General features: G+C 38.4%; 2 protein-coding genes and 2 non-coding genes across 4 annotated transcripts; all 4 read right to left on the bottom strand.

Moving 5' to 3' along the window:
- Positions 1-57: 57 nt before the first annotated feature.
- On the bottom strand, positions 58-131 carry trnai-aau (transfer RNA isoleucine (anticodon AAU)). Its single transcript has one exon. It is a non-coding gene; the product is annotated as a tRNA-Ile (tRNA).
- Positions 132-1,247: 1,116 nt separating this feature from the next.
- Positions 1,248-1,321, bottom strand: trnai-aau (transfer RNA isoleucine (anticodon AAU)). Its single transcript has one exon. It is a non-coding gene; the product is annotated as a tRNA-Ile (tRNA).
- A 2,714-nt stretch (positions 1,322-4,035) lies between these two features.
- cops8 (COP9 signalosome subunit 8) lies at positions 4,036-22,057 on the bottom strand. The gene is made up of 7 exons (XM_020922634.2): positions 21,928-22,057; positions 20,161-20,231; positions 19,571-19,619; positions 18,146-18,278; positions 7,931-8,038; positions 7,111-7,173; positions 4,036-4,518 (listed from the first exon to the last, which is right to left on the bottom strand). The coding sequence occupies exons 1-7, from the start codon at positions 21,997-21,999 to the stop codon at positions 4,439-4,441; spliced, it is 576 nt and encodes a 191-aa protein (XP_020778293.1). The 5' UTR covers positions 22,000-22,057; the 3' UTR covers positions 4,036-4,438.
- trim63b (tripartite motif containing 63b) lies at positions 11,552-16,304 on the bottom strand. Its single transcript, XM_055150023.1, has one exon. It carries the CDS (start codon positions 15,419-15,421, stop codon positions 14,384-14,386), a length of 1,038 nt encoding a protein of 345 aa, XP_055005998.1. The 5' UTR covers positions 15,422-16,304; the 3' UTR covers positions 11,552-14,383.
- Positions 22,058-23,150: the final 1,093 nt, after the last annotated feature.

The raw sequence follows: 23,150 nt of genomic DNA, 5'->3' as shown, positions 1-23,150 counted from the left end.
AAACATTGTTTGAGCCACTACAGGTGAGAAATGAGACCCTCATGGTCATAAAAGCAGTGGCCCGTACGGGGATCGAACCCGCGACCTTGGCGTTATTAGCACCACGCTCTAACCAACTGAGCTAACCGGCCACACCTGGTTAAAAAAACTAACCAAAGAAAATCTGAGCATGCGCAGAAACTCCCGTAGGCCAGTTGCGTTCTGCCCTCGTGTTCACTGTGGACGACCTATATTCATTTGAAGCTACGTGATACATTTTGTTTAGTTTAATTTAGGGCACCGTCTTCAACAGCCTGTTGCTCTCATAACAGTAAACTGACTCTAGTAGGCTGTTTAAGCTCATTAGGTTAGGTTATTTGAGTTGATGCCATAGACTAACCAACCTGTTTTCCATCGTTGCCAACTGTCCACTGCCGTGCCATGCTGCTGTCTCATACAGTAGACCTAGCGCTGGCAGGTGCTTTTGCCCACAGTGTAAATATAGTCCGCGGGGTCAGAAGGAGCGCTTGGACCCGGGGTCGTGTTGCTTCTCACGGTGACACGTTTGGAGCGCTGCCTTGAATTTTGGCCAACGCCGCTCATGCGCGCGCACGTGAGCTAGGCCCATACACGGAGAGCGCGTGCCTGTAACATGTTTGGCAACACCCCAGCGCGCGCTTATAGACGCACATGCACAGACAGGCGAGAGGAGCTGCGACATGCGACTCTGGAATGTCCAGCAAGAAAATAGAAACGATATTAGGAAACCAAATGTACTTTAAACACGTGTTGGTAACGATAGCCTATTCTATAGGCCTATGTACCACATTCAAATTTAATAATAGCCTGATAATGTGTAGGTGCGAAGGTCTATTATACATATAAATACACTATCAAAAAACGGCAATGTCAAATAGGCACTCTCTTTGATTCGTTTGCACATAGCGTACGTGTGCGCTGATATCAATACGACTATATATATTTTATTCCAACCCTGAACCAGGACACGCAACTGGCAACGACCTGTAGTTATTTGCTATTTGTGGTATAACCAAGTACATCTTCTATAGGCTAAATATGTAGAACCAGTAGAGCCAATAAGGCAGCTGTTCTATTGGAACTGGGTCTATATGGAGTCAAGTGCAAGCACCGTGTGACTTCATTCCTCTTCACTCCGGTACGAGTCGAGAGAGAGAGAGAGAGAGAGAGAGAGAGAGAGAGATGCTGAATACAAGTGATAGATGAAACCGTCATTAACATAAAGACTGTGGCCCGTACGGGGATCGAACCCGCGACCTTGGCGTTATTAGCACCACGCTCTAACCAACTGAGCTAACCGGCCACGATTTGCTTTGATCTAACTATATGAAACGGAGCATAGATATGGGTACCTCGCATTATCTATAATGCATAATGCAGTGTACCCATAAAAGTTTCTGTGTCTATACGTGGTGTAAAACTCTGGAACAGTCTGGATACACATCTCAAGCAACACCAACATATCCACAAATTCAAGTTCTTATATAAACATATGGTCTGGTCACAGTATATGGAGAGTGTGTCATAATATTAGAACAATACTTCTGTCTGTATCGTTGGTTTGTTTGCTGTTTTTTTTTTTTTTAACCATTGCTGGTATGTGCTGTCCGTCACCTTACTTATCTGTATCTGATGTTTCTTACCATTGTCTGTATCCTTAACATTACCATTGTTTGTACGCTTATGTTATACTACCAAGCTATAACAGTTACTCTTTGTCTTGTAAATAGATCATATAGTTTAATTCAAAATGTCAGAAAAACACAAAAGAAAGCTCATTGTGTTAGATTAGAAGAGTGGGGGTGGGATTAAGTAAATTTTCTTCTTCCCACTCCTTTTTGAGCAAAATTTTTTTGTTGTGGTAATTTTTTTTTCTATTATGATTTCACTTATGTTATATGTTCCATTGTATTATAATGTACATTTTTACTTGCCCAAAATAAATACATAAAATAAAATAAAAAATAAAAAAATGATACTTTGTTCCTGGATGGAAAAATGTTCTTTGCATTTGACCCGTGTCTGAGCAGTAGGAGCAACAGTGCGCCACCAATCCACCCATGGGACTAATTTCCGGATTGTGAGCTAGTTTTATTGCACATGTTTTGTTTGATTTGATGCAAGCTTCATCTCTTAACCATTGCAAAAAGAATACAAAGTAGCCTAATTTAATCTTCTGAACAAGTGCCAGTTTGAAGAATACAGAAGATTCAAAACACTTAAATTTAGCTGTCAGCCAATTGTTCCCTGTAACAAACCATGTCACGAAGCCATTGAAGTCCCCAGTCTGTAAAAGAATGTATAATTTCACAGTAAACGGACTGAAATGTTTGTCACTTGGTTTATGTGTGGAGCTGCTCCGTGGATCAAAGTGGTTCAATTCAAATCATAACAGGATGCAGCAGAGACGCACACAGTGAAACCACATAAGACTGCTCCTTTGTAACGCTCCGAGCACAGATGGAGGCCAGATTACTCCAGAACGCACCGCAATGGAATTCAAACACTGGAAACAACTGATTTATTGTAATTAAATCAGTGCTTAAAAGGCAGAAAAATAAGTTACGATTGTGAATGGAGTAATTTAGAAAGAGCTGAAAAAATTAGGAATGGTCTGTTTTGTTGAACCGATAGTTTGTCTTTGACGATTTGTCTTGCTTTTGTGTATCCCGATATTTGCTGATACCAGTATTAAACTTTTAAAATTGATGGCAAAGATGAAATTCATGGGAGGTTACAGGGAAGTTTATAAATGTACTTTTCGCTTTTGTAAAAATAATAACATGTATTTATCTGGGATGTAAATTCATAATTTCAATACAAAGATAAACGAGGACTTACACAACGGTGCCCACACAGAAAAAAATATCTGTGCCAAATATGGGCTAAATTATTCAAAATCAGTCCGACACGAACATCTGGATAAATCCTCTGAGTGCAAAGACATCGCTGATAACTTATAAACCATCCTTAAAAAATTTCAACAAACGAATTTTTTTTGTCCCAGGTGGGGAATTTATCTGCTGTATTTGACCCATCCTTCAATAAAACTGATATCCTGATTCATCAGCCGGTTTCACTTTGTTTCACTTCGTAAAAAACGTTTGACCTCGTAGCTTTGGAATTAATTCGCTCAAAGGTAGGCGGGTACTTTTAGTCATTTAACCAATCACTGCTATTTGTTCGTATGTAATGTGCTGCTAACGGGGCTAACTGGTACATTAAGATTTTCCCAAATCCCGTAGGAAAAAGGACAATAACGTCTTTCCCCTTGATAAAATTCACCCAACATTCTCTTTATTCCGGCTTTAAATCCTCGATCTTGGGAATCATTACCAATACAGAATATATGGCTCTTCGCTAATTGGCTGGTGCTCGAACTTGCTCTTCCTGGTTTTTACGAACTGTCCACTGTATTCCGATTCCTGCCCTAATTGCTGGAGAGAAATGAAACTGAGCTGAGGCACTAGGTGGCACCAGCCTGGCTATAAAACTGGGGACATTGGGGACAAATTGCGACAAACATTATACCCAAATCCTAATTCATGCTAAAAGTAATAATAACTAAAACTAGAAAATAATTACAGCAGGTATCAATACTAAAGACAACATGTGGTATCGAGTATCAAGCCTTTCCCTTAATATTGCAATCCGTTTCCGTGACAACACATTAGAGATGGTACAAGATCTCGTGCCACAAGATTCTGTGAGACAAAATCGCCACAAGATCATGCACACGTGAGAAAAATGATCTCATGATATTTTTTCCAAGTGTTTACAAGTGGATTGGACAAAAAAAATTTACATGTTGGTGAGTAACATCTGTTTAACAATATGAAATCAAATAAATAAAAAAATGTGAAGCCAAAATTGGAAACTGAATTGTGAAATTTATGTATTAGGAAATTGTTAAAATCTCGTTTTGTCTCGTTCTCGTGGACCCAATCTCGTCTTGTCTTGTGGAAATTGTGTCTCGTCCCAATACTCAAAAAAACTATAGCATCGTGAAACAAACAATTTATATATTAGAAACAGCAAAATATTTATTCATCATTCAAAACAGAAATGTCAAAAATGAGGTCTGACAATAGCAGATGCATGCAGGCTCAGAAATTTTTTTTACAAAATTCACTCAACGTCTAAGTGCTTGCTCAAGAGTGAACCTCAGCATCAGAGTATGTATTACTTATCATGGGGACAATAAAAACATTTGGTACTTTAAACTCAGATCTAGACGTGAACAAGCTGAAAGTGAATTAACAATATATTACAATTGCAAGAGAAAGAAGGTCTTGGAGTTCGCAACCGACATGCAAAACTGACAGGCTGACTGGTGTAATTTTGGTTAATAATCCTGGTTGAGAAAAGTTCGAACTGGGCTGAAGATGGTGGCAGTGGTCTATGGGGATTTGATGGTTTATCAGTTCTCCAGGAAAGCCACGTAGTCAGTGAGTCTGGCCAACTGCTGCTCATTTGGAACGAGGGACACTGGGGGAGGATCTGTGGAGAGAGAGAAAAGAGGAGACATTTATTTATAAAGAACAGTGTAAATCAAACTGCAATATTGTCGGACTCTTAGAAGAAATGAACAATGCATGAGAGAGTGGGAGAGATAAGTGAGAGCAAGAGATAGAGAGAAAAGAGAATGGGTTATACGCAAATAAACTTAGAAAACTACATTTAGTACTTAAAATAAACAGACAAAATAGAAAGTTAGGAGAGAAACGAGAGTTAGGGGTAGAATGAGAATGACAAAGCGACAGGGAATGCGAGGGAAAGAAAGAGTAAAAGAGGGGGCGTGAGAGAGATGGATGGAGAGAAAGGAGGTAGAGAGGTTAAAGGGGAAGTTGAGTCAGAGGGAGATTCCTGATCGGCCCAAAAGCTATCAAATTATTCACATCTGTTCAGACCTCGTGATCCACGGTCTGGCCAAGTCCGTCCACATGTATATTTTTTTTGGATACATTACCACTGACCCGGTCCACTGTCAATAATAATCTTTTGAAAACTTATTCTAGCTGGCTTTTAAAGAGTAGAAGGTTATCTTGCATTTTCAGAACATTCGCATCAAGACACATTTTGATGATAAAAACATAAGACCCTGGTATGGAATGGAATAGAGAAAGTGTATTGGTTCAAATCCAGATATGTTACTTGTTCTGGTAGCAATTCATTTGTTGGAAATATAATCTTAAATCTGCTTTTAAAGGCACTGTACCAGATTTTTTTTACCCATGTAGCTGAGCAAACCTTGTCTTGCTCCAGTACATTGTAGGGGTGTATGGTACATGTATTTGTGTCGAACCATTTCAGTACGGGACGTTCAGTTAGGTGCAGGGCTGTGCCCGAGTGAATTCGCACAATTTGTGTGTGTTTACATTCTTCCACTACATGTGCAGCTACACAAAAGGCTCGGCTCTTTAATATTCATGAGGGAACTCGTCCATGATTGGAGTGGCAGGATTTCCTGCAGTGCTTCGACCACGTCGAAGCGCATGTCCACGTCCCTCCGGACCAAGTGAATCCTCACAAAACTACAGTCGTGGACAAGTTGTTTTTTTCTGGTCAAAAATATGAAGATTGAGTAGAACTTTATCCTGGAACTATTAATGCTGTGCTTTACTTTTTGAAAAGTTTTGTTTACTTATTTTTTATGATATTTCATACATTTGTTGCTCATTTGAGAATATTTGATTAAACCCATTAGTATTACCAAGCAGCAGTTTGCATTTATTTTATTTTCCTGTTTGTATAATGTTAAAACAAATATTTGGTTTAATAAACACACAAATAAACAACAAGCAAATGGTTTTGCATTTTGTTCCCATACTGTACCGAAAATGAAATGAACCATGACCTCAAAACCGAGGTACGTACCGAACTGTGATTTTTGTGTACCATTACACCCTTAGTATATTGTATAAGCGGCTGGTACAGAGCAGATTATTACATTTCCAGATTTTAACCCCAAAGAATTAAGTTGTGTTATTACTTCAGCAAAATACATGAATGCAGATTGGAAAGAGCATCAGTTCATTGGTAAGTAAACAATGTTCTCTTATTTTAGAAACGTGTGCTGTTTTGTAGAACATTTGTAGAATGTCTCCAGGTGTTTCTAGTTTCTATCTAAAACAGCATTTTCATGAGTACAAATGACAAATCAGTGGTTTTCATTGAGTGGAAATGTCATTAATTACTAGAGTCCATATGTTTTAAGTCAAGCATCAGCACATCTCCAACTCATTATAAACAACCGGACACAGGAAAGGCCAGGTTCATCATAACTTTGTATTAGGGCTCTCCCAGATAACAGCGGAATTTGAGTTTTGAAGATAAGCCAAATTAAAGGCCAGGTCCATCGTCTATAAGGAATGTCAAGTTTATTTGGTTATTAGACTATTTAGGTTATAATTTAAAAATGCAAAAACTGCTACTGCTCATAATAATCTACCAATTTTTTTCAGAAAGAAGAAACAATTAACAACTTAAATATATCTAATGAATAGTGAAAATCGTATATGTTATATTTTGAATGGTAAAAGTGCCTTTAACCAGCTCTTTGTGTACATTAATTTCATACAGACCACAGTCCATTTTTGTGTGTGCAAAACTTGAACCTCAAAATCAGCCACAGGCAAGTTTAGCACATTTCTCATGGACTGCAAAAAGATCATCTAATTATTATCAGAAACATAAAAAAAACCCAGTATAAATATTTGTCAATATTGCCTAAGTCTACTTTGCATTATTAATAATTTCCCTTATAAAATCCCTGATCCCTGGTGCAGAGGGTGGAGAGGGGAGGGGGCAGAGCTGGGCAAGACATGTGGAGCCCAGATGGTTTTAAAAGAGACATTTCATGATTACAAAGAGGACAGTATACAGCCTCTTAAACAAAGAACTAAATCAAGTTCTGTCCTATACGTTTGGACAGGATGGAGCAATTAAGATCAATTATTTGTGATGGATACAACTAATATTGCGTTTGTGCTTTCAAGTTTTAAAGTGAGAAACTAGAGGAGACGAGACCGGCTTTGTAAATATTGGATGGTTTGACAGGAAAAGGTTGAGTGGGGCAACAGTGCCACCTACCTGGCTTTTTGGGCATCACCATCCTTGTGGCCGGGTCAGCCTGCCAGCCCTGGCTAACAACACCTGTGGAAGACAAATGAAAACGTTTTGCCAATTTACATCTAGAAAATGTATACTTTGCTGCTGATGTCCTCAAAATCCTTTGGGGGTGTGATGCTAACTGTAGGCACTGCTCTGTCTGAAGCTTTGTTACTCAAGAGTCTTTATCTGTTTTTAACACAGTCTGACCATAAAGAACTGTCTTGGTTGGAACTAATCCATCTTGTGTTTTTTCTTGCATTTCTAGACAATCTAAAACCTTTTTGGTAGTGTTTAGTCATGTGTGCATTGTGCCACCATGGTAACTGCTGAACATTCCTCCATAGAAAATACAAGAAATACACCCCCAGCACGATGCCATTGCAAAGTATCAATAGAAATACAGTTTTATTTTGGTTCAAATATCATAAAATGAGAATGAGGGCACTCCAACAGAATGTAATATTTGATTGTGTTATTAGAGTAATTGTTTACTACCTGAATTGTGAACCATTTATGCAATGGAGTAAAACACAGAATTTGATGTGTTTATGAAAGCTAGAACTTTCACAATTAAAAATGTAAATAATTTATACATTTTTCTTTGGTCTTTCACTGTCTTAGCTGATTTGAACATTTTATCATCAGCTGTCCAGTGATACGCATCTAGATTTGGCATGGGTTTTATGCCAGATGCCTTCCCTGATGCATCTAATTTCAACATTTACTCAAGAATGGCTGTTTGTGACAGCATAACACTATATTCATATTCATAATTTGTACTGTATATTTTTAACCATACCTTTTACTGCCTCTTCCACAGAGTAGCCCACAAATGCTGCAAAGTCTTCTGCGGAGATGGACGTGTAGGCCTGGGCCACTAAACTGTACGCTCTTTGCCTTGTGCTTTCTGTAAAGGCAAACCAAACACATCAATATAAACATGATCATACTCAGTGTTTCCAATAGAGTAGAATATAATAGATTTATTTAATAACATTTTGTGGAGTAAAAATGTCACTTATTGCCACAGTTTCATCTGCATTTGACCCATCCTTCAGTGTGTATGAGGTTAATCTGTCAACAAATTTTGCTTAAAGTGCTGTCTGCTGTTTCACCAATTTATTCTTTGACTTTAGACTATGGGTAAAAATTATGAAGAGAAACTTACGGTAAACAATTTTGAAGAAAAGATCTATCCGCATTGACTATGAACTGACTATTACAATTTAAGTAGGTTAACTATGATGAGATATTAATTGTCTGCAGAGGGCACTATATTACATAAAAAGATGAAACCTGTACAATGTTGAAATATAGAAACCATTCAAGTTGTGATTTTGGTACAACTGCGATTAGTCTTGAAGTGCTACCAGAAATATAAACACAGTATACTGTACATGTGTTTGTGCTACTCAGTTCATAGAAAGACAGCGTGTTAGCCAACATGTCAGCATGCTCTTATGTAACAGAGACATGAGGTTATCATCTTAAGTTTCTTGTAAACAACAAATTAGCTGCAGCTTTGGGGGTTCTGCCGATGTAATTCATTTGGGGAGACAACCAGCGCTTCTGAGGTTAGCCTTGGACTCTACTTCCTGATCATTTCTCACAAGTGTTTTGGTTCAAATCGAAAACATCTGCCAGGACTACTTTTGATGTCGATCTAATTTTCCATACTTGTTTGATAATGGTAATGTGTGCATTTGTATTGTAGACAAAGTTAGTCCCTTTAACCACTGAGATCATGGGAACTGGTCAGGTTTTAAAGTGAGATGAAGCTGGTTGTGTAAAACTAATTTAAATGACTTTTAACATCTGGGTTTGTTTTGCTTAATGGCATGTTCTCTGCTATGGAGGATCTTCAAATTACTAGAAACCCTATAGTTTAAAGTTGACGTGCGTATGACAAGCTTTGATGATTCTCTAATTTTCACTTCAAGTGGGTGGGATGTTGTAAATATAAATGTTTTACACTAATCAAGAAGAAATTTGTACAGAAAAGTTGAAAACTGTCTTGAAAATTGCAGTGAAGTGAAGAGTTCTATTTTAAAGAGTTCACATTAGGGAAAATAATCAAAAGTTCAGCCCAATTTACATGTATGAAACACATTTTTCCAACACTTTAAACATGGAATAAAGGCGTTTTCTTATTTTTTTTATTTGTCAAATGATAATCTCTGTGTGCATTAGAGGAGTTTTGATTTATGTTTAATATCTCTGTAATGACTGGGCCGGTCCACATGAAAAAAAAAAAAAAAAAAAAAAAAATGGCACAAAGTTCAACATCTTCCCTGTAAGTAGAAATAAACAAAATGGAAATGATTTTTTCATAATAGCCTCCAAAAGTGGTGCCATTATTCAGCTCTGAAGATATGATTGTTGTCAGTTGAAAGAACTTCAAGCTGTGAGATCAGTACGGCAGGTGTGTGGACTCAATCCCTTGGAAATTATGCTAAGGTTCCATGTTTGTGAATTTCTGTTTTTGGGTGTCTTTCAAAAACAGTACACAGGCCCTTGTCCGCCACCTGTGATTATGACATCAGATTCTAAAACATGAACACAACTAACTGTGCCCAATGAGCTCAGTCCAATAGTTTTCCAGAATGACTAAAGCATGCATGATATGGATGACATTAAACAGCAGAGCAGGCCTACCCACTTGTGTGTTTATCAGCACGTCTGGGTCCCTGACATTGGTGCAGTTGCCCTATTTATTTATAATACCAGAGCACAAAGCTGGCAAAAGCAACACATTGGCATATTGCATCCTTATTGCATCACAGAGTCCTCTCCCAATATTAGTATCTGGTATAAACAGGGAGCAAAATGGACTGGATTTGAACAGTATTGCATTACTATTGTGCAAGGTAATACGGGATAATTCCAGTTTTCAAGTTGTGATCACCAGCATGTTGTTACATAACATGACAGATGCATCAATGTAAATATATGGATTTAAAGGTCTTATATTACTTAAAATTGTGCGCTTCAAACAATGTTAAAATGTTGTTACCTCATCAAAAACATATCCAGAGTAGTTCTGTTTCATTCACACATCTTTGAATAATCCAGGTTTATTAGATTGTCTTTTTCTTAAATCTCAAAATCTTCTGTTCCACCTTGTGATGTCATGTATTGGTAGATTAACTTAAAGGGACAGTTCATAATTTTGGAATTATGACCTCATTTCCTAGTTCGCCAGAGTGTTAGAGACGTGTTTAGACACTTTTTAAAATATTCCAGCCAGTCCTTGTATTAGCAGAGGTGGCTGAGGCTAGGCTAGTGCATGTCAATGGCCATAGTTAGCCTGCCACTAAAAACAGAAGCAAATCTATTATTACACCAGACTGTCCATGTGAATGTCTATGTCGATAGAATAATTTTAGAAGTAAAACTAACCTTGCATTTGAAGGATTTATGTCTGAGCAGCAGCAGTGAGTTGTACTTCCTGACAGAAAGCTTGGCAGCGGCAGACTGATATCACCTAGCACCTGTCTTACCGGCAAAGTAAAATTCCGCTGCTGCTGAGAAAATAGTCCCTCAACATGCGACGATTCATGCGATGCAAGGTTAGTTTTGTTTCAAATATTATTCTATCAACACAGGCATTTACAAAGGTAATAATAGATTTGCTTCGTGTGTTTTGTGGAGTGGGTAAGATTGTTTTTAGTGGCAGGATAACTATGGCCATTGACATGCACTAGCCTAGCACCAGCGACCTCTGCAAATGCAAGGACTGGATGGAAGATTTAAAAAAGTGTCTCCACACGTCTCCAACATTCTGGCTCACTAGGAAATGAGGTCCTATATCTAAAATTCTAGACTGTCCCTTTAACAGCTACTTTTTGCTGTAGTTCAGTAGAGATTGGCAAGTCCATGGCTGGAATCATCTAAATGATTCTAGTGAAGGTGTACAGAGTTTAAGAATATAGACAAGCACTTCTGGTATTACAAAAATGACATCACAAGATGGAAAAGAGTATTTTCTGTTAGAGAGAAGTGTCTTGTGTTAAACATGAGTGAATGAAACAAAACAAAACTCCAGGTATGTTTTTAATGAGGAAACAACATAGATCAGAAGATAGTGTTATATAGGCCCTTTAAAAAAATCTGTTGTAGTTGCTTAAATTTGCACTGTTGCCTACTACTTCCCACACTGGCTATATTTGATATGCTACAACAATATCCACAGGTCACAGTCACCCTTGTATCTGCTGACCAGCTGACTCTCCACTGTGAGAAGAGGAGATAACCACTCTGCTGCTCTCACACAACCACTTCAGAGTCTGGCCTTTGGAGGTTTACAGCCTAGCAACGCTCCACTGTGTACCCCCAACAACCAACCCATCCACCACCTGCCCCCCCCGGCCCCCTCTCTCTTACCCCCCTGCCCCCACCTCCTGACCGCTCCACTGTCCAGGGCAGAAAACTGCGCTAACAATAACACGAGCGATGAGAAAAGACAGCTGTGCAGGGGAAGGCCCAGCACAGTCACTACACTGTCACACTAGGCCACAGAGTCTAAACCAGACAGATCTATGGGTTACACTGGTGGTTTGTGAGGCATATTGGGAAATCCAAGGTCAAAAGTACAAGGTTAAAATTACACTGCAAGTAAGATAGATTATCGCTGTCCATCAGCAATCTGACCAAAACTGATAAAACTGCTTGGCTGAAATGTCTTCACTCCAAAACTTTAGTCCAGTTGACAGAATAGATTTGTTTTTATTACTGCAACTAAGGCAAATTCATTAATATTTTTGCATTATTTATTATAAATATAAGTAGAAGTATATGTAATGCAGTACAGAAAGGTACAATAAGATACAGTATATTGTCTTGTCTAGTAGGGATGTAACAATAACCGAAATATCGTGATATTGTATAGTCAAAGTTCTCACAATAATATCATCATCAATAATATCATCACAATATATCAAATTACAAATCTCTTTGCTTAAATTAAGAGTTAGAAGACAGAGGGAACTACAGAAACCATGATCCTTTGCTCCATTTCAGTGCAGACTACCAGAAGAAATAACAGTTCTAAGCACTCTAAGTCTTAGTTTTCTGGATTAAGTCTTGTCAAGGCATTTTAAGAGGAAAAAGTAGTATATTAACAGTTTTGTTAGCCTCCACAAAACATCGCAATAAATATCGTACCGTGAGATGTATAACATGAAAATATATTGTACTGAGATTTGGATATTGTTACATTCCTAATGGTGAGCCTCCCCACAATATCGTGAGCTTTCCCACGATCATGCAGTAAATATCATACAGTGAAGTTCATACTGTGACGATATCATATTGTGAGACTTAAATATCGTTACACCGCTAGTTGGTATAACAAATGACTACTGATGAAATTTTACCCACCAGCTTGATAAGACTATGGACTGAGTTTTTTATACCATTTGTCAGATATTTATTTAGGTGAAAATTATGATCAAAACATTACATTACCTTTATACAGCCTAAATAAAAGAATTGTTGTTGGTTCACAGATACTTGGATTTAAACTTTAAAAATAATTGTCATAAATTGGTTTAGATTTTTAAGCATAACTGATATACCAACGACTCTCGATGAAGAATACTGAAGATAATTACACAAATATGGAGATTAATAATTCCATGCAGATGAGACATAAAATGCCCCACATACAATGAGCAAACTATGTAGGTCAAAGGTTAGACACAATATAAACATGGCTAGAAAACATATAAATAATTTTCACATGAGCTGCTATCTCTATCTGCATGTTGACTTCTTCAGACACCGCAGCTAAAAATACTGTCCATCTGACCTAGCCTGATTTCTTCAAGTGTCATGGTGACCGCCAGCTTGCTGCTCTGCTTATCAAAACAAAATCAATTCAACAAGTTTAGGTTATTACAAATTCATCTGAGTATAAATTGTACATGACTACCATAGCTATTACTGCAATAACAATAGTAAACAATTAAACAGATTACTATCGAGCTTGTGCCACTGCCACTTTTCCCTCAGATATCTGCTGAAACATTAGGAAATTTAGAAAAATTGTCACTTATATCCCCATTTTTTGAAGTTTTCAGAAGTATTTTTTTTAATAAATATAGTTAGTTGTCAATGTCAGTCAAGTTCTCAGAGTGTTCTCAGTTTACCTAAAGACTGAATAAATAAAAATGTTTAAGAGCATGTAAGTGAGACATAAGTACAGAATTGTAAAGTATAGGGGGTGTAGGATTATATGATTATCTGAAATTATATGGAACCTTGTAATAAATATAATAACTAAGGCTCACTGTAATGGCCTTCACGAACTAAATAAATCATACAAAAAACAATAAACAATGCAGATACTGGGCTAACCAAGTCTCACATAAACTTTCTCCATGTATCCCACTTAATAAGAGCTCAGTACATTGCTGCTAACTGACTCTCAAATTTCATTTCAAACCAGGTCGCCTGAAGTGTTTGTCGCCAAATGCCAAGGCTCTGTGTATTTTTACCTCGTCTCTTTGACCATTCACAGAGGCACAAGGAGCACTCGTGTGACAACTGCAGCTTCTTCTGAGCTGCGTTACATTTGGAGCTGCTGAGCAAGGCCGCTCTAAGGGAGAAGAGAGAGGGGGAGCAGAAACAGGAGCCCTCTGGCCTTCCATGACAAGTCTATTCCCGGGACGCTATCATTTCGCGCCCCCTCACCTCTTAAAAATAGCCCCCGCTTTTCACCAGCAAAGGCAAAGCAGACAGGACAGAGCAAGGGCTTTTATTTTAAGTGCATCCTATCACCAAGTGAGAGCTGAACCAACTATGGGAGACAAAGAACCCAACTTTGACTGGGACAATAAAACTCAACTCAGGTCACCTTTCATGAGTCTTTATTCCTCCTTCATGACAGTTTCAATTTCATAAAAAAAAAAAACTACAATCAACAGTGAAAAATGCAGCCTCCTTTGGAGGTCCACATATAAACATGTGCAGACATAATTGCAGACATTTAGCTAGCCCTATCTTTATCACACAGCAGCTTTGTCACAAGTACAAAAGTATAAAAAATTAAGAAAGTGTCAGAATGTAACACTTAACTTAAATATTGCACTAATAGAGGCGAGCACACTCCAGTGGCTCGAATCCTCTGAACTGATTATTCCTCAAAATGCAAAATGTCCCTGCCATAAACACTTCTGTAACAAACCTTCAAATAAACATTCAAATATTGTCCTTTACTTCTTAAGTCTATCTCTTTAGTTCAAGTTTTTCATTACTCCTCCTCTTCTTCTTCCTCAGCGTCCTCAAACTCGTCATTGTCAACTCCAAAGTCCATCCTGGACAGCACAGCTTCTACATGTTCCGTGGAGAGGGTGAAGTGGTCCATCTTCTCAAAGCCAGGTTCGGGCCGGTCCTCGCCCAAGGAGCTCTTGGCTGCGTCTTTGGTCTGTGAGATGAGCTTCTTGGAGGCCACCAGGAACTCTGCGGCGCTGTTCTGCTCCAGGGCCCTCACAGCGGAGTCGGTGAGCTCGGTGCTGGCCTGTAGCCTCTCTCCGTACCTCTGGGCCAGAGCCCTGAGTGCAGACACTTTGTCATCTTGCTCTTTACTGATCTGTTCCAGGAGCACGGCCTTCCTGTCCTCCAGAACGGCGTACAGGAGGTCAAAGCGCTCGGCCAGGTTCTGCTTGGCACGCTGGGCATTGTCTTGTACCACGCGGCATGCCTCATCCATCTGGTTCAGCAGGGCCTGGAGGCGAGCGTTGCTGGCCACCAGGGTGTCAATGGCATTGCTCAGCTCTCCTTTCTGGGTCTGGTAAATAGAAGCTAAGGGGGCCACCTCACAGTCCTTGTGCTGCCCAAACACCTTACACATGGAGCATGTGGGCACCTGGCAGGTCACACAGTAGATGTTGATCTTCTCGTCTTCATGCTCTTGGCACATGAGCTCCTTAGACTCTTTGGGCTTCAGGTTGGTTTCTGTGTTTCCGCTGCCATTGCCCTCCTGCTGCTGTTTGTAGATGTCGATGATATTTTCCACCAGAAGGTTTCTCTGAAGGCCATGCACCCCGTGTCTGTCCAGCACTACCTCAAAGCGGCAAGTAGGGCATCTGAAGACTCCTCCGGAGAAGCGGTAGGGGTTTCGGGAGTCGTACAGGTCGCTGGCACAGCTCCGGCATAGATTGTGTTGGCAAGGAAGGATGACCACAGGTTTGGTGAACATGTCTAGGCAGATGGGACAACTCAGCTGCTTCTCCAGACTGTCCATGGGGCTGGGGGGCCTCACGATGGAGCCTGATCTCTGGACGTCCATGGTGGTAAGTGGGTCCGGTTTGTCCTCTGTCGCTGGTCGGTTTGTGAATGTCCACAAGTGAAAAGTGCTGGGCTCTTTGTCTCCTCTGGGTTGAGTGAGTTCTATAAATAGAAGGCTATGCTGGGGGCTGATCCTTTAGGGCATGCTAGTGCTCAAATGCTCAAAGTGGTTCTGGGTGAGAGCTAGCAACTCAGAGTTTTATACTGGCCTCACAGCTGTGACACCCGAGCTGCGCCCGACCAAGGGGCACATTCCTGCAGCCGCTGTTCACAGAAGCCCCCTCCTGCAGTCACATGTCCAGAGGGGCTGTGGACCATGAAACCTGCAGAACTGTGAGGGACAAACAGGTCCATGTGACCTGAGAGTCCACCTGAGGCAGCGCAGACAGTAAACAACCCAGTGTCATAGTGATGCAACGCTGTTTATGCGGCCCTCCTTCTAGTAACTTGTTTTTATTTACTTACCATCATGTTCATGTCATGGGTTTACCACAGGCGAACAGCTATTGAGTAAAGACACAATATAGCAAGAACATCAATATACCCTCTGTGCAATGCTATATAGGACAGTTGCATTACTGTAAGTTTTGCTTTACTTTATTTGTCAAATAAAGCTCTCTAAACAACTCTGCCTTTTTCAGACATATTTTGTAACAACTTGAGAAACGGCCCATTATAAAATTTTACCTAAAATGTAAATATAGATATAGATATATAAATTAATGACATAATTTTTCGTGTCACTATGTCTTGCTTAACTGAAATGGAAATTCTGAATGCACTCCACGGTGTGACCCTGAGCGTCAGAGGCTTCAGTAGTAAACATAGGCTATTCTTACACTGTTTCACAACTGCCTTTTCCCCAGAACCATCTGCAAACTTGTGCTTTTGAAAGTCCCTGGAAACATCTCATTGTAACTTTAAAACTACAGTCAACATGCTATATTTACATTTTTTCATCTGATCAGACAAAACAAACTTCACTCACTTTGAATGTCAATTTGATGCTCTGAGTCACTGTTTTAATACTACAAACTAGGGCTGGGCGATATGGATCAAAAAATATATCTCAATATATTTTGCTATATCTCGATATACGATATATATCTCGATATATGTTCAAGAAAAAATAACCCCCTAAAACTGAAAACTGCAAAAACAAATCTGCCAAATTCCAAAAGGTCCTTTTTTTTTTTTTATTGAAGTGTAAGAGGTCGGCAGTTCATATTGGAACATTTAAGATTACAAACAACCCTAATTACATAAATAATAATTTAACTGTAAAATAAAATAAATAAAACATATTTTCTTCTTTTCATTCATAAATAAAACTGAACACAAGCTCATCTTTGCATTAACTCTGTTATCCAGACCAGAACCAGAACCATGAGCTCCTATAGCAGAGGAAGTTCAGGATGTTCCTTATTTTAACAGATCAATGTTCCTCACCAGCAGTAAGGAGCTCTGAGGTTTCCCACAATCCACTGCAGATCAAACCCAACGTTTCCAAACACTATTGTACAAGTTACACTGCAGCAGATTATTCATTAAAATCTTCTGCATAAATAAACTTTACAATATATAAAGCATAACGACTATAGAGCCACATCAGCCCGTTTGCGATAATAATGTGTTTATTGCAATTTTGCGCACGTGTGTTTACATTTTACAGAAACGAAACTTAAGCGCATGGCTCATTTGCATAAACAGCGCACTTCTCACGCAGCTCAGCTCGTTAAGCTTCTTTTGGGCTAAAGGACGCGACTCGGTGGAATATGAGGATGTGCTGCTGATGGTTTTGTCTGTAAATGGTGGAAAAGATTCGTGGTGCTTGAAGCTTTTCACTGGCACCAACTTTCGGTGTTCACGGTGGTAGTGAGGAGTGAATGAGACACAGGCGAAGCGGCGAAATCTAAATTGAATATAAGCATTATATTGATATATACGATATGTCAGAATTCATATCGAGTTTAAAAACTATCTCGATATATTTAAAATATCAATATATCGCCCACCCCTACTACAAACTCCTGAAACTAACCAACTATTCAGCACACTCATGGATGATGAAACTCTCGGACAAGAATAAATAAAGTGCAAGAATAAAATTGCAAATATTATGCATGAAACTGGTGGCTGAAAATGAATAAAATTTGTGTAATTGAAAATACAATTTTTCTACTGCAGTGCTTAAATGAATTTTAGATTAAAGTTTTTGCGTTGGGGTAAAATTAACACACTGACTTGATTATACTTTGAATAACTTTTTTGCCTTTATAATACTATAACAATGCAGTAAGTTCCTGTCATATTTCCTGCTTTTTAATGCCAATGTGAGACTCGAATTCAGTAATAAATACCACAAACTTACCTCAAAACTAACCAATTATTGCACAGGGCAGGAGGATGGACATTTTACATTTTAAGAATAAAAATGGAAATATCACAAAAAGATATTTGCAGTTGCTTTACAGAAAATGAAAAAACTGTGTAATTGGATGTACCAAAGTTTGATTTAACTTTATTTATACTACCCCATTTAATTTCCGGTAGTAATGAGGGTTTAAAAATATACATACACATGATTGCTATTTAGTCTTAATAATATTCTAATGTAAATAAATTAGCATACTTTGCCCAAATGACTTTCCATGCTCAAAGCCTCATTACAACCATAATCACGCTAATAACATTAGCATTAGGTGAGAGCAGGGCAGTGTGTTACCTCGTAGGGCCTCCATCACTGGGAGGATGTTCTCTGACCACTGATGAGCTGCAATGGCTGTGTAAATCCCTGGGAAGTCTCTCTGCCAAATGTGCTGGCCCACTGCCCAGATGGCCGCCAGTTCTGGGTTAGCCTGACCACAGCAACAGGCAAAATCTCAGCATCTTTCAGTGTTATGAATCAGAGTTAAACAAAAGTGTGGACAAAAACAAGCTTACAGCCATTAATAAACACAGTCAATACTAGAAATGTACAAAGACTGTCAAAGTCACACACATCTGTAAATTGTGATATTATATATTTAAAAGAACGGGTATGGGCTAGAACAATTTGGAGAGAAATTTGATAAAATGAAAATCACAAGACTGTCTGATGCCGCCATGAATTGGACTTCTATGGACACATGACAGACATATTTTTAAAACTATGATTCTGTTCTGAGTGCGTACTGTAAACAACTTCAATATTGCATTGACAGTTGAGAGAAGACTGAAATATGAACTGATAAACTAATACAAGCCAATACTTGTCTAGTATGAATGTGGCGTGTGCGTGAGTGATGGCGGTGGTTGGAGGGGCCGTTGGCACAGATTGGCAGCCGCTCTTCCGTCAGTCTGCTCCAAGGCAGCTGTGGCAACAATAGTAGCTTACCACCACCGGGTATGGAGTGAATGAATAATGCGCTGTAAAGCGTCTTTGTGACATAAGTCTGTGAAAAGCGCTATAATAATATATATAATATATAATAAAAACTTACTTACAAGGGTCCCATGCATTTCAGAACATGTTCATAGAAGCGCATGTTATAAATAAAAGACAGAATTTCTTCTTTGCAGAGGACTTTCTATTATCTAACAAGTGCAGCCTTTGCGATTGTCAACTCAAATTGTGATTCTGAATCAATTGCAGTGTAATTTGCAGCCCCAGTATAATCTGTATTTGTTATAATATTACAGTTTATACTTTTTAATGGTTTTATTGTTTGTATTTTGTTTAAGATTCCACTGCAAACATTACACACTGGTTGCGATGACATGCACACTCAAAATCTGATTAAATCTGAGTTTTAGAGTAAAGGGATTATTAAACAGTAAAATCATCTGATTTCTTTGTGATCATGGTCCCTCTGATTACTGACATCAATTTGTGCAGTTCGCATGTCCTTTAAGTCATTTTGAACATCTAGAAATCAGATATTCTTTAGATTTTGGAGAGCTTGTAACTGCAGCCATTTTCTTGTCATCTGCTTATTAAGAGCTGTCTTAACATGTTGATACTAATCCTCCAAACTACTTAGCCGACTGCCAAGTATTGTGTTAATGCTATGGCTTCCAATTGTGGGAAGGCAAATCATTTTAATACTAAGGTTGTCAAAATAACAAAAGCAGGCTTAGTCAGATTTTTTTATTTACAAAAAAGACTTACTGATTTTATTGCTTGAGGAATCCTTTTCCAGAGGTACCTTGCATTATTCCTGTAAAACAATAAATGGGTGTTAAATTGCGATGAACACTTGATTTGAACAGATAAGATTATCCATAACATAGGTCAACTACCTTTAATGAGGTGCCTAGCTTTTGAATTTTAGGACTACAATTTATTAAGTATACTCTTTCAATACAATCACAGTCATGAATGAATTATGAGCTGTCCTAACTGTTTGAATCCAGTTGGTTCCAGTTACATCTCTTGAGCAATACCGTATGTAGCCCATCTCCAAGAAAGCTTTTATTGTTGACCTTGTGTGCTCCTGTCCTGTAATGCCTCTTGCATTGGTCACATGTACCTGCATTTATCAGCTGTTTAGATTCAAGACACACTTCTCAACGGTCTATTAATATCAGATGTCTAACCAGGACAATATGCTCATTGCTCACCATTATAAATCATGACCTTAACTGCTGCTGTATCGGACACGATGACAGCCCTAATGAGCCTGCTTTTGTTTTGAATTCACAAATAAGTGTCTGCTGAAAAGTGTAATGTATTTAAATGATGCAACAGCACAGACTCACATGTCATTGTGGAGTAAATATAGAGCCAACAGCTGAGCATAGACTTGAGGTGTTGCAATGCCCCCTGGTGCCTACAAAAAGAAACACAGGCAGCATGTGAATAACTCAGGTCAGTGGGTACATTCACAAAGCCAGTAAAAATTCTGTTAGATAACTAAAGAGATCAGATAACCCAGCAATTAGATATGTTATTTTTGGTGTGTGTATGTGCACAAAAAATCTGATTAAAAACCCCTGGTGACATGTCAGTTAATCACTGTATTTTAGAGTAACAATTCTATTAGGAAGACAAAGTACAGTGAATTTTGAAATAACTATATATCTTTGCTTGGCATTTCAATAATATGATAACTCCACAAATCAGAGAATAATTACATTTTTGGTGTGCGCGTACATACTGGAGGCGATACTAGAAAATTTGCTGGATCAGATATCAGCTTCCAAATATCGGTTCAGGTGACATCCTATTTGGTCATATAAACTGTAATAAGACTATTTACTGATCATAGTTAGCATAGAAAGTTGAATAATGCTTGAACTTTTTTAATACAAAGCTATTCTGTAGTTGCTTGAGAGATAAATAACAGCTACATAACACGTTTGGATCAAGTTTGTCTTATCTTATTTTATTTTTAAGGAAATAAATGCAGGTTTCACTCTTGGCACTGGTATCGGTTTTTACTGGCAGATACTTAAAGTTAGAGTATTAAAATCAACATCAAACCTAAAAAAAAAAAAAGATCGATGCATACCTACAACTAAATACTAAAGTGTTTCTGTCTTCTGTTTAATTAATGGAGCTTGTGATTTCTTTTTTAACAATACAGTAGTGCAGATTTAGAATAGTTTTTGTAGTACAAATCTGCAGTATTTCTGTCATAAATTTGTTTCAATATTATTGTTAATTGTCAACATATAATTCGACAATATGTAAAAATGTGTTATTGTTACAGGACTAATGTTAATGTCAAATAGTCAAATTTTTGCCTCCAAAGTAAAAACAAAAAACAAAACAAAACAAAAAACCATAGCTGACAAAAATGGAAAATGTAACATAGAAGTAGTTGGCTATAGATAATCAGTGCTTTTTGATTTGACAGATGCAATAAATAACATTTACATCTCAAAAATGTAATAAAATAAAATTATTAAATTAAAATATCATCACTGTGCCACAATAGTTTCAGTATAAACAATGGGAAATGCATTAATATCAAGTTTATTGTACAAGAATATAACTTTTACTGTCAAACTACTACACATCTAGCTACGCTTTGCAAAGTCATTGATTGAGCTTGCGTTCATACAAGTTAATAAACGTGTAATCTGTAGTACAGATGGTATCAAATCAAAGTAAAACCAATGGTAGGGAAGTAATTGCTGTCATTAGAGTACTATCCACAAATCCAGCAATTATAACTTTGCTTAAAATTAACCCTACATAATTGGTTTATGGTATGTTATGGTTAAGCTCATATAGCCGCTCAAGCTAGCTACTATTTCATTATATTTTGCATTTCTGAGGGCAGATCTTGCAATAAGTTGTAAATTGAACGATTTCCTATTAGAAATAAGTATTTAGAAGGGACTACATAAAATACAAATCCATAATAGTCCAGAAATGTTCAATAATGACAGAGTTTTAAGCATTAGCAGGCTAGCGCTAGCTGTCATAACATCAGCTAAGAACAGAGACGCACGGGCCGATAACAAAGCCAAACAAAGTCCCGACAGTAAATGCATATAATCCTCGCTCTCGGCTCTCACCTCGAGTTCCTGGGCTTCACATTGCTCCAGTAATTTCTCATAGTTTTCCTCCATGATCACAGCTGTAGGCATGATGATGATGCCCAGCCGCTGCACAGAGCCTCCTCTTCCGTCAGCGAAAGGCAAAGCAGCGCCTCAAAACTGGTGCTTCCCTCTAGTGGACGGAAAAGGTATAGCTTCACACACCACCCCACTGTTTTTCTATTACAACCAGCCTTTTCACTGTAACTCGGAATGACAAAGGTAGACTGGTTCAAAAACATGACCATTAACAATGATTTATCTCTAAATAGGTTGCTTCAATTTGTAGGGTTATTAGTTCTACATCAGCTAGACCATTTTTGTAGCAATTATTATGTTTGCGAGGATCACATTTAGAATTGCTAGGCCTGCCACGATAATTATAGTGTTCACAGCTTCATACTAAACCAGTCGACAGACATGACACGGATTACGATAAGAGTTTGAAATTCATCTGTTTTTGCTTTGCACTTAATCCTTTGTGACAATCGGAACAATAGAGCAAAACCTGCACATTTTCACTGAGACCTTTCTGTGAGATGCAGGTTGAAGTTTCCAGGAGAGACCTCACAACGCCTGGAAACTCTTATATGAACAGAAACAGCAGAAGTTTGTGAAAGCAAACAGAGCACAGCAGCCTCTGCCGAAACTGCTCAGGAAAAAAGAAAAATCCCTGCAATTACAATGACACTGAGGAAAGGTCCAATGTCACAGTTCCGAAGCCCAAAATCGCTCACCTCAATGACCATGTGACTCAAATAGAGCTTGGCCAACCAGGGGACAGCTTCTATCACGGTACGGTCACCATCACTGGAGAAGTCTACTCCACCAGAAGATGTTTTGAGTGCTTCTTCTGAGACTGCGGAAGAGACAACAGCAGCAAATGTAAACAAAGCCCAAGAAATTTCTGGAGAAGTTGCAGAGGTCATTTCACTTGAGAAAGACGGTGAGATGACTGAAGCGGACCCAGAAGAAGACACCACAAGCAACAGGTGAAAATACAGGACCTCACAATAGTTCAGTCATTCAGACAACTGAAAATACTGGGACAAATCAACACTGGCAGAACTTGATCCGAGTCTCAGAGTGACAGAAGTTCCCCAGTTTGATAAGGACATTAAGACAAGCATTTTGAAAGATTTTTGGTCAATATTTATACCATGTAAAATGTAATGCCCGAAAGATGACTAATGCCTTTTTAA

This window comes from Boleophthalmus pectinirostris, unplaced genomic scaffold (assembly GCF_026225935.1).
Source record: "Boleophthalmus pectinirostris isolate CB_2022bp ecotype Guang Dong unplaced genomic scaffold, ASM2622593v1 HiC_scaffold_1, whole genome shotgun sequence".
NCBI classification, from domain to species: domain Eukaryota; kingdom Metazoa; phylum Chordata; class Actinopteri; order Gobiiformes; family Gobiidae; genus Boleophthalmus; species Boleophthalmus pectinirostris.
The sequence above is the reverse complement of the archived record's forward strand: the minus strand, read 5'-3'. Positions and strand labels throughout refer to the sequence as shown.